At 39.0% G+C, this 10,396-nt stretch overlaps 4 protein-coding genes across 4 annotated transcripts in view; 1 reads left to right on the forward strand and 3 right to left on the reverse strand.

Moving 5' to 3' along the window:
- The window catches only part of MELLADRAFT_114509 (uncharacterized protein), a gene marked incomplete at both ends in the record, with an annotated part of 1,023 nt that extends 746 nt beyond the window's left edge, over positions 1-277 (forward strand). Inside the window, one exon of the mRNA XM_007419461.1 lies at positions 169-277. Coding sequence (XP_007419523.1) covers positions 169-277 — 109 coding nt within the window. The remainder of the gene's footprint in view (positions 1-168) is intronic.
- A 2,367-nt stretch (positions 278-2,644) lies between these two features.
- Positions 2,645-4,248, reverse strand: MELLADRAFT_114510 (uncharacterized protein; the record flags this gene model as incomplete). Its single annotated transcript, XM_007419464.1, has 4 exons — positions 2,645-3,108; positions 3,553-3,681; positions 3,782-3,906; positions 3,977-4,248. 4 exons carry the CDS (start codon positions 4,246-4,248, stop codon positions 2,645-2,647), a joined length of 990 nt encoding a protein of 329 aa, XP_007419526.1.
- A 306-nt stretch (positions 4,249-4,554) lies between these two features.
- Positions 4,555-6,218, reverse strand: MELLADRAFT_87257 (uncharacterized protein; the record flags this gene model as incomplete). The annotated part of the gene is made up of 5 exons (XM_007419463.1): positions 4,555-4,690; positions 4,753-4,898; positions 4,967-5,084; positions 5,403-5,499; positions 5,630-6,218. 5 exons carry the CDS (start codon positions 6,216-6,218, stop codon positions 4,555-4,557), a joined length of 1,086 nt encoding a protein of 361 aa, XP_007419525.1.
- Positions 6,219-8,852: 2,634 nt separating this feature from the next.
- MELLADRAFT_87258 (uncharacterized protein) lies at positions 8,853-9,964 on the reverse strand (the record flags this gene model as incomplete). The annotated part of the gene is made up of 6 exons (XM_007419462.1): positions 8,853-8,901; positions 9,006-9,080; positions 9,237-9,289; positions 9,370-9,576; positions 9,691-9,738; positions 9,857-9,964. The coding sequence occupies 6 exons, from the start codon at positions 9,962-9,964 to the stop codon at positions 8,853-8,855; spliced, it is 540 nt and encodes a 179-aa protein (XP_007419524.1).
- Between the last annotated feature and the right edge of the window lie 432 nt (positions 9,965-10,396).

Below are 10,396 nucleotides of genomic sequence, written 5' to 3' on the forward strand. Positions count from 1 at the left end.
TCGATCCAAGGGAAAAGGATCTCTCCACCAAGCTTTCAATCCGCTGGTGACCCCATGGACGATTGGTACGAAATTTGGAATCGGATCCCGTAAGTGAAGTCACTCTGGTATCAATCATAATATCCGAACACTTCTAAAAGTGTTGTCTCTTATCTTTTCTTTGTGTAGCAAGCACCAGCAATGCTGCTGCTGCCGCGGCCATAAGCAAACGTGTCACAGGTCTGAACCATATAGCCGTAACCGTCGGGCGGGATCCTGTCCTATGGAGGAGTCTTGATTTGAGAATGATCATCCTCTGTCTCTCGAACTCCCATTATTTTCTTTATTATGAAACAATTCAGCAGTCAACCAAAATGATGCAAGTTTTTATCTACTTTACACCACAATACGAGATGTGGGCAGATTCTTTTAAGTTGTTTTGGATGATTGTAGTTTTTTTCTCTATTTCTTCTTTACTCCCACCTGATACAAGATGTGGCCGGATTCTTATATGTTTGAGAGTAAATGTTCTAGTCTTTCGATCTGGTTAAGTTATGAGTTATGAGTTTGTAATACATATATGTTTATAATGAAAGCGTTAGTGATAAACACTATCGAAATCAAATACGTTGTGTGATTTTTGTACCTGACTTTGAGGAGCAAATGGATCATTCAGGCTTAAAAGTCATTTTCAAAGATGAAGATGACGAGGTATGGCAAAAAGTCAATAACGAACTTTGTGCGAAACACAAAGAAGCATATAATTCAACGTGCACAAGTCAAATTTCCTTCATGTTTGTAAAATATGGGTAACTTATATGTCTGAAATATAAGAAAACACCTACATTGTAGGATCGAAAGTGTTTTTACAAGGTGAAGACCACGAGCTATGGAAAAAAGTCGATAATGAAAGCTGTTCGAAATGTAAAGAAGTATATAACTCAACGTACAAACATTGGATTTCGGTCATCTTCTTTGACTTTGTGTAGGTTTTATACGTGAGTGGAAATAAAATACCTACATTGTAGTTTTGAATTTGTTTTTCGAAGGTCAAGATGACGAGATATGGAAAAAAGTCAATAACGAAAAATGTCCGCCGTAAAAAGTTGAACATGAATCAACGTCCAAACATCGTATTTCATGCATACTCATAGACTTAGTGTAAGTTTTATATCTGAAAGATAAGAAAAATACTACATTGTAGGTTCAAAAGATGTTTTCAAAGGTGAAGATGACGAGCTACGGAAGAAAGTCAATAATGGAAAATGCGCGCCTTAGAGAGGAGCACATATACTCACGTGCAACCATCGAACTTGTCTCATCTTGATGGACTTTGTGTACGTTTGGTACGTGACCGTAAGAAAAAACTTACATTTATGCGAATGAAGTGTCATTTCGAAGGTGAAGATGACGAGTTATGGCAAAAGTTCATTAATGAAAAATGTCCGCGATGCAGAAAAGTACATAAACTCACATGCAAACATAGAATTTGTGCATTCTTCGCTATGTTTGTGGGAAATATGTGTTAAATTTTGTATCAAAATCGATGGAACGTGTTTTCTGGGAATCTTTGCACAACTCTCCTTATGGATATCTGGTACAACTTGAGCACAAAGTCGGCATAGACATTACGAAGACATCACAAAATGTATATTTGCACATGAGTTTATGTACTTCTTGGTATGGCGGTCATTTTTCATTAATGACTTTTTCTCATAACACCTCATCTTCAACATCGAAATTCACTTTCGATCCAGAAAGTGGTGTATTTCCTGGGTATTCAGGTATAAAAGTCACACAACGTCTATGAAGATGACACCAACTTGATATTTGCACGTTGAATAATATGCTTCTCTGCAGCGCGCGCATTATTCATTAATGATGTTTTCTCATAAATCGTCATCATCACCTGCAAAAAGCACATTGAATCAACAAAAACCGGCATTTTTCTTGATCTCAGGTACAAAAGTCTCACAACTTATATGAATATGAAGGAAGAACGCTTCTTGTATTTTGAAATGTATGCGTCTTCGTATTTCGGACGTTTATTATTATTGACATGGATCCATAGCTCGTCATCTTCAACTTCGAAAAACAACTTTCATCCTTAAAATAAGGTAATTTGGTATCACTCTTGGTATAAAACGTACACCAGGTGTACGTTTTTGAAGCAAGTTGAATGTTTCAACATTTTACGTTTATGCTTCTCTGCTTCGCGGACATTTTTCATTAAAGCACTTTTGCCATAACTCGTCATCTTCACCTTTGAAAATGACTTTTGATCCTAAAATGTAAGTGTTTTCTTCGCTTTCAGATAAAAAACTTGCACGAAGCCTATAAGTATGAATGACTTCCGATGGTTGCACATTGGTTCATGTGCTTATTTGTACGGCGCACATATTTTGTAATTGACTTTTGTCCATGTCTCGTCATGTTCACCTTCGAAAAACAATTTTGAAGGTAGGATGTAGGTATTTTATGGTCACTATTACACGAAGTCTTGGAAGATGCAATGCATGAATTATAGTTTTGATGTGCATTTCTTATGATGAATATATCAAACTCATTTCATATGATAGACTGAAAGACATATCGTACATGAACAACATAAAGAGGAAAAAAATACAACACACAACAAAAAAATAGTATAAAAAGGCTTATATTATCAAGATGGCTCTTTGTTTCCTACAGCATGAATAATATTTTGCATCATGCCTTCATCAATTCCCTGTGCCCATTCCTCCTCGTTGATGTCAGACAAATCTCCATCCTCAGGCTCCTCAGGTCCACCTTCTCTAACACCATCAGGTATGATATCGTGTTGAACTGGAACTCGAGGCATTAGATGCTCAAAGTCCCCAGCTTTAGTCGAACCAAAGCCATTCGACCGTAGTCCTTCCATCTTCCGAAGTTGCAACTGCCATTGAGCCAGCAATTGCATATCGCCTACCTGAGCTTCAGTTTTCAAAAAGACCTCCTTAATCTTAGAATTCCACCTGAAACTTAACCTGGCGACCCTGGTCAATTCGTTGTGAAGGACGCCTTTGACAATAGATACCTTTGCGTGTAATGAAGCTGAACTGATGATATTGTGTTCTAGGAAAGGTTGAATGGCATCCGGGAGGATGTCTGAATGCGCAAGATGTTCCAGAATGTTCCAAAGACGGTCAAAGGAAGTTGTTGCCCAACGCATGGCTCTTCGAACCTCCCAACCTACCCTGCGATGCTCTTCGCGTCCTCGTTGTAATCGAGCAATGGCTCTCATTCCCATCTGAGTCGCATGATCTAGTGCCCAAGGTTCGTGCGAGTGCGTAAAGATCCCGTTGTTCCAGAAAGGATCGTCAGGTTTGAGTTCAAGAAGGTCAATATATTCGATTACTGGAGATGTTGGATGTTCAGGAAACTTGTCAGCAAATTGTTGTGCCATATTGTTATAATTTGTCAACGCTTTCTTCATAGTTCGTGTTCTTTTTTGAATGGCGTCCATAATTCGCTCCTTCTCATGAGTACCTTTTGAAATAGGACATTGGATTCAGTGTGAAATCCACAACTCAGTTTGTTGAGAGGACTTACCAAGATGCGAGCTACCACCAACTCTGTTTTCGGGGTCCAAAGGCCTTTGTTCTGCCCTCAAAGCAAGAAATCTGCGGCGTACCTCAGTCTTAGCAAACCAGACCTTCAATAATAAATCAACAGCGTCCTCTTCAAATTGTTAAACAAAAAAAACATTAAAATTCAATTAGAGATATGAGCACGAGTGATTGATAAGAGGAATGTTGCTGAGAGGGTTCCTGTTACTTACTTGATAGATGAGTAAAACAATCAGGCAAACCCACTTTCTGACGCTGTGCATCTATTTCGATTCCGAGCTGTTGAACCCGTTCCAGCCAATCAGCAGCTCGCTCCTCATGAGTTCCATCCTCCAGCCTGTGATTGATTAAACTTGGATTTAGTCACAGCTGTCATTCTCGCCCTGTTTGGCTGAAGAAACACACACCAAACCTTATAATGTAAGTCCTCGAGGCACAGTAACCTACCCAATTCAATCTGTTGGCGAATCTTGATATCTTTTGAATTCTCGATGTTTGCTCGTCTTTCGGATTCCCATTGCTTTCGGAAGAAAGCCATGGTATATTTGCGGCCAGGCTCGTAAGGGTTGGCCTTTTGACACCAATGGTCCAACGTTGCTTGAGCTTCTTTGATTGTAATTGATACCTTGAGAAGTCGTCTTAAGAGCCAATCCGAAGTACTAAGTTGAAGACAGTACATTAGGTATCTGGCCAATATGTCTATTGCTTGCAGCCAATGTAATCGTGTTGAAGTTCGTAACCCGGCAATCAGGCGCGACAGGAAGGACCAATTCCTTTCGAGTCCTTCACCGTCTGATAAACCCCAGTAGTCGAGATACCTGGGGTTGTAGAGCAGTTGGCATGCCCATGTATGAACGTAGGCATGGAAAACCGATGTTCCTAACATGATTCGAGCTTGATGTTCAGGTAATAAATTGTGCTAATGTATATATAGAGTAAGTAATAACATATTCAGTCAGTTTTTATTGACGTATCAATACTTCACCTATCCTATTATATATGAGAAACATACCACTCTGATATGTTTGTCGAGGTGACATCCGATGTCATACAATACACCGAACCGGCTGAATGGGAAGTCGTCCATGATATGCTTCATTAAGCTAAGCGGGTAGTACAGCCTAGTGAAAGAGAACATTTGCGTCAGTAAATCAGAATTTGTATAACATAATCACCTTCTTACTTTTCACCGCTTTGATATATGTTTGCCATGACTAATGGAACATCGTGGCGACAGGCTGCTGCGAACAAACCGGTGTCATCGCATCGGTCCCAGGTTGAGGAACTTCGAGTGTCATTTGCAGTCTTGTGGGATTCAGAACAAGGATCCTGTGGTTTATTTAAAAGTCAGTATATGTAATAACTCTTGCACTTTGATTTTAATGAGAATAACTTACTTCAGTCACTGCCACGTTCCCAGAAGCAAGAGCGGCAACCAATTTGGCATCTTGTTGTCGTATTTTGCTTGGCTTGATGAATAAGGGCGGGTATTTGCTCTCGTCTGGCTGGTCTTTGCTGGCGAGAACATTATGTCAATGTTGAAAGTTACCGTCCATACATATAATGAAATCGGGCTCTTGGTCTGATCCCTTCGTCTCATTTTGCGCCGGGCCAAAACATCGAGGGCATTGGTCGGCCCAAAGATCCGTATTGGTCAATTGAAGTCCTTCCTTGAGCAGCTTGTTCGCGAGGACAGTGATCCGGGTGTAAAGATGAGTAGCGCTGGTGAATGGTTGTGCAAGATTGCGCCTATTGCCATGTCCTCCTTTAGCTAGAAGAGGTCTAGAGGACCGCTTGTCGAGGAAGTTGAGGTGGCCTTCAATATAGCTTGACCTCGCAGTAACCGAGGTGAGCCACAAGTCGTGATGTTGCTGTAATAATGGAATTGAAAAGGCGGTGCGAGGTTGCGTGGGTGAAGCGGCTAAATAACCTCGATATATGAGCTGAATGGGTTCGGGTAAGCAGGGACAGAAAGGGACCGGGACAGAGTTTGATCGTCCTGAGGGGTGGAAGGTCAGTTTCAAATATTAGGATACAATTTCATTAAGTGAAAGCCTTACCGAGAATGTCAATTAAGTCTATCTTGCGAATATGAAACAAACCTGCGGCACACTGGCAGTCCGGGCTTATAATAACATCAAGGTATGATGTTTCTGTGGTCCAGTTCAACGTAGTGACTTTGTTTTCAAGATAGACAGCGGTGATCTGGTTTTCGAGGGCTTCCCATTGCTTTCGAAGAGTTTCACGTTTTCTTGCATAACGAAATCCTCGATGTTTTTGAACAAATCGTCGAATGGCACCATCCCGATCAAAGTCTTCTATATCAGTCCAAGGATCATTGCCATCATCATCGGGTGGATCGGGATCATCTCCGTTCATAAGCATGAGTTCATTAAGCAACATGTCGTTGATATCGGGTTGTTCAAGATCTCCACGTTCGTCCAGAGGATCGTGATCGTCACCAGCTAGCTCGTGAGGATGGTGTGGTGGGCCGCGGAGGAATTGTTTCGCATCTAGGACCTTCTTCATAAACTTGGCTTCGGCTCTAGCCTCAGCTTTGGGATCGGGTTTCTTTCGACACTTCTTAGTTTTTTCCTCCTTAACGTTGGTGATGTTACCTCCAAGTTTCCTGCCGCTGCGACCTCCCATATTGAGCACCGGGAATGGTTGAAGGTGAAGGGTTGTTGTTATTGAAGATAGTGAAGTGAGAACAAATTCGAACTTGTGGAACTTGGTGATTTGAAGTGTTCAAGGCCGTGTGATCTGCGGCTGCACCACGGCTGACGGTGCGGTGGAGTTTGGTTGTCTCAAGATTGGCCATGCGTGCCTGAGGTTATCACCTACGGACTTGGAGTTTTCAGAAAGGCCGGTACATATGTATTTAAATTGAGTGATATGTAAGAAGGATTCGAGTGAGTTTGAGATGAAGGAAATAGGATCTATGTACAGTCAGGAAATGCAGTTTTCTTACTGTTTGTATAGGTGAGATACTAACGATAGTGGTGTCCTCCCCAAGGACATCGCGAGGATGATTGCAAGAGATCCTCGCGATGTCTTTTGGGTTCTGGCTGTCAACACTTTGAGTCCGGTTGACACATAAGACAGAACCCTGAGACGAGTCCCACACCTTGCCCAGACCTTGACAGTGGTCCGAGATTGAAAGAAAGTCTTGTTGAAGGACTTCTCATAAGAGGACCTCGTGCGTTGGCATCTTTCTCTTTCTCCCCCTTCACCAATTTTAAACTCGATCATTTTTCTACCTTCAGACTACGTTATATCTTCTCATCAACCTTTGCTGTTCGGCCTCGTTTGGCCTCGTTCTATGGCCATGTTTGTTCCTTCATGTTCTACAAATTTGTGCCCTTCATCTTACCATCCACTTCACAAGTCAATTCAATACTTATGAGCAGGTCTCTTTGTTCATCCTTTTATCTTTACAATCCCTCAATTGACCCTACTCTCTTTTATACAAGTCTCAACTCGATTTTTTTGTCATTGTTTTTTCTTTCTTTTTTTTCAACTGTTTGTACTCTTCTTTTTAATGATCCCGATGGATGAAATCACAAGGTCACACTTGCTTACTATGTATCAATGTAACCAATTGCCCCAAATCGAGAACTACAAAAGGTCGCACTGGGCTAGCGGAGGTCGCACTGGGCTGCGCTTCCTGCACCCAGGGGCCTGAACCCAATTCAAAGCGGCCCAAACCATTTGAACTACATATTTGAATGTAGTTGGTCATTCAAACAGCTCTCTCAGCTATTACGGAACCTAAAGCAAGGATATTGCGCCGATATCCTTGATCTCATCCGCGCAACCTCCTCTGTGAGGATGATCAACGGAGATCGGCCGGATCTCCGTTGGATGTCGCCAGGCAGGATATCCGCCGGATGACCTGATTGGACTGTAGTGTACCATCTTTGCCTTTCTTTTCTTTTAAGATTTGAGGTAAGTATTACAAGAAAACTATAAGTGTACCATAAAACGATGGGAAGATAAGTGGGTGATCCTAGAAGTGTCTAAATATCAGGTGAATCAAAACCAGAATCCAAACCTGTCTCCATGATCATCCCGGTTCACAATACTTAGACCCTCTAATCTTATTCCTGGATCCCAGACCAAAAACCCTGATCCACAATTTCCAAACACACAAGTTCTTGATACCCTTAAATCCACACACATTTAAATTACAAAAAAATAGGAAAATAAATAATATCAAACAAACCTATTCAAACAAACCAAAGCATACCAGAAACCTCAAAAAGGTTGAACAAACCAAGACCAAGAAACAATCGAATTCATCTTTCTCTCACATTCTATTCCTTAAAGCTGAGGGATCTCATAATTGTAATCCCAAACCACTCACTCAGAACCAATCCATACCCTTTTAGTTTGATTTTCAAACTTTACAATCACAAGTAGTACAAACCAAAAAAAAATCCAAAGCAAAAAAACCCAAACTTTTTCTTGATTATCACCAAAGTAGAATTTCTTTTCTAAATCACCAATCAAGTAATTAAGAATTGAGAAGAAGAAGGTTTGAGGTTTGGTTGATCATTTTAATAAGATTGGTGTTCAACAGTTTTCTCAGAGTGCAGGTTTGTCTCTCACTCTCACTTATATCTTTGTTTCCTGGCTACATAATTTAGAGAATACAGATACCAGGAGGTGCTCTGGTGCTCTATTTGAGACCACCGCCTTTATTTCTTAAAAAGCTTGTAATCAGCTCTCTAGACTGGCCCCTTATGTGGGATAGGCAAATTGATGAAATACAGCATCAAAGGAGGCAGTCAAGTCTTACACGGAAAGCTGGGTTTAGTCAAATCCTTCTTTTATATTTCGTTTGTACACACTAACTTTGAAAATATTTCATAGATTTAAAATTAGTTTTGATTTTAATCAGATCTGATCAGTTTCGTTGGTCACCACAACTTTTTATTTCTTATGATTCTTTTCCTTTAGATACGATTAATTTAATTGAATCCAGTTGAAAGAAAAATGCCAAACCCAAGTACTGTTTTTTTCTCCTCTTGTATAATCTTACTTTCCTTTTTACAGATGTTTGGGTGAAGAACAAAAGGTTTTAGATTACTTTAGTATAAAAAATAAAAATGTGATGGAAGTAGTGAAATGATTCTAATATATATATTGCTTTTTTGAAAACTTCTTTTAATGATCAAATAAAGAAACTTATGGTAAAAGATCGAAGAAAAAATCTGTTTCTTTTTCTAAGATGTAGCCATTATGATTTATATATGTGAAAAAATGATACAAAGATTTGATTCATTTTTGAGATTTTTTCATCCTCTTTATATGATCGTTAATAAAATACCTTTTTGTTGATCAAAATCCAAAATCCAAAAAATATTCATTAGATTTTCACTGGATCAAAACAAAAAGCAAAAGAAATCCGAAAAAAACATCATTTTGACTTACTTGGATAAAATCGATTCATCCATGAATTTAGCACCTTCGATTCTACCCAAACATTTCTTGGATTGACATTGACAACTGATTATAGACGAAAGGAAAAAACAACGAGAATCAGTTTTAAAAGATTTCGACTTATTTTCTTTGACCAAAAGAAAACGGTGCTTTGGAAAAATTCGGTTTAAAGATGATGTTTTGATGAAGCAGAAAAAGAAAAGAGAGAATGATGAACTTAACTCAAATGGTTGTGTCATTTCCCACTCAGTACTAAAATAAGCAAAAGTCAAAGGCTAAACCCCAACCCCAAAGAAAAAGAAAATTTCAATCATGATCCAAAAAACCAAAATAGAGTCGAAAGAAATCAACTGACTTGACCTTTTTTAATTTCACACAAAGATTTTAAAACCCATTGATGTTGATCTCTACCCACGATTCCGTTTTCCAAAACAAAAGATACATTCGGTTCACAGGAATGGTTGATGTAAACTAAATCTGAATTTAATTCTAGGTGAATTAATCGATCTGTTGGGGTTTCTTCTTTGAATTGGATTGATGTGTATGCTTTTGTTTCGGTGAGCTTTTGTAAAAGAAAAAACAAGAAAACGGATTAGGTTTTTAGGATGGGAGAGGTGAGAGGTAAAGAGGTAAAGAGGAAATGGTAATGGGGTAAAGAAAGGTAAACTAGAATTACTATAGTTTCGGGTCCTAAAGTGGCCAGAATCGAATCAGGAGCAAAAGACTATTAATTCAAAAAGAAAAGTGTTTCCAAGTAAGTTTATACAAGAATAGCCATCATCAAAACCAAAGATATGTGATTTTCTATGTATAGCATCGATGCAAGAATAAATCAAACTTACTTCTAATGAAATTAATCTAGATGCATATGTACCTTCTGGACCCCATTCGATTTGAAATTGATCAGGATGAGAAGGAGTATAATTAATTGCATTCATCATCATTGTCATTTCCCGAAAAAAAAGGAAATAAGAAATGAAGAAAGGCTAGATTTAAGAGAGTTTATTGAACTTGGATTTTGGTTTTTAAGAAAAAAGAAGTGAGATTAGTTTCTAAAGGTAAAATGAAAAGATGATGAGATTTGATGAATTGAATTTGGTAATGATTTGTCAAATGAAAAAGATGACGTACTACTACTACTACCAAGAACAATTCAACTGAATCAAATTCAACACGGTTTCACAATTCATCATTTTCATCACCTCATCCCAACGTCGAGTCTTATATTTATACCCTTCTTTTCGGATCAAATTCTTTCACATCGGTTCCTTTTTCTTCTTTTCATCGGTTTAGAGATCACAAGAAAAAAAAAGTGGTGGTGGAGATGTATGTATGTACATATGTAGATCAACCCATCGGTGTGACTCTGGTGCTTTTTTTGA

This window comes from Melampsora larici-populina (assembly GCF_000204055.1).
Source record: "Melampsora larici-populina 98AG31 unplaced genomic scaffold MELLAscaffold_204, whole genome shotgun sequence".
Classification (NCBI taxonomy): Eukaryota; Fungi; Basidiomycota; class Pucciniomycetes; order Pucciniales; family Melampsoraceae; genus Melampsora; species Melampsora laricis-populina.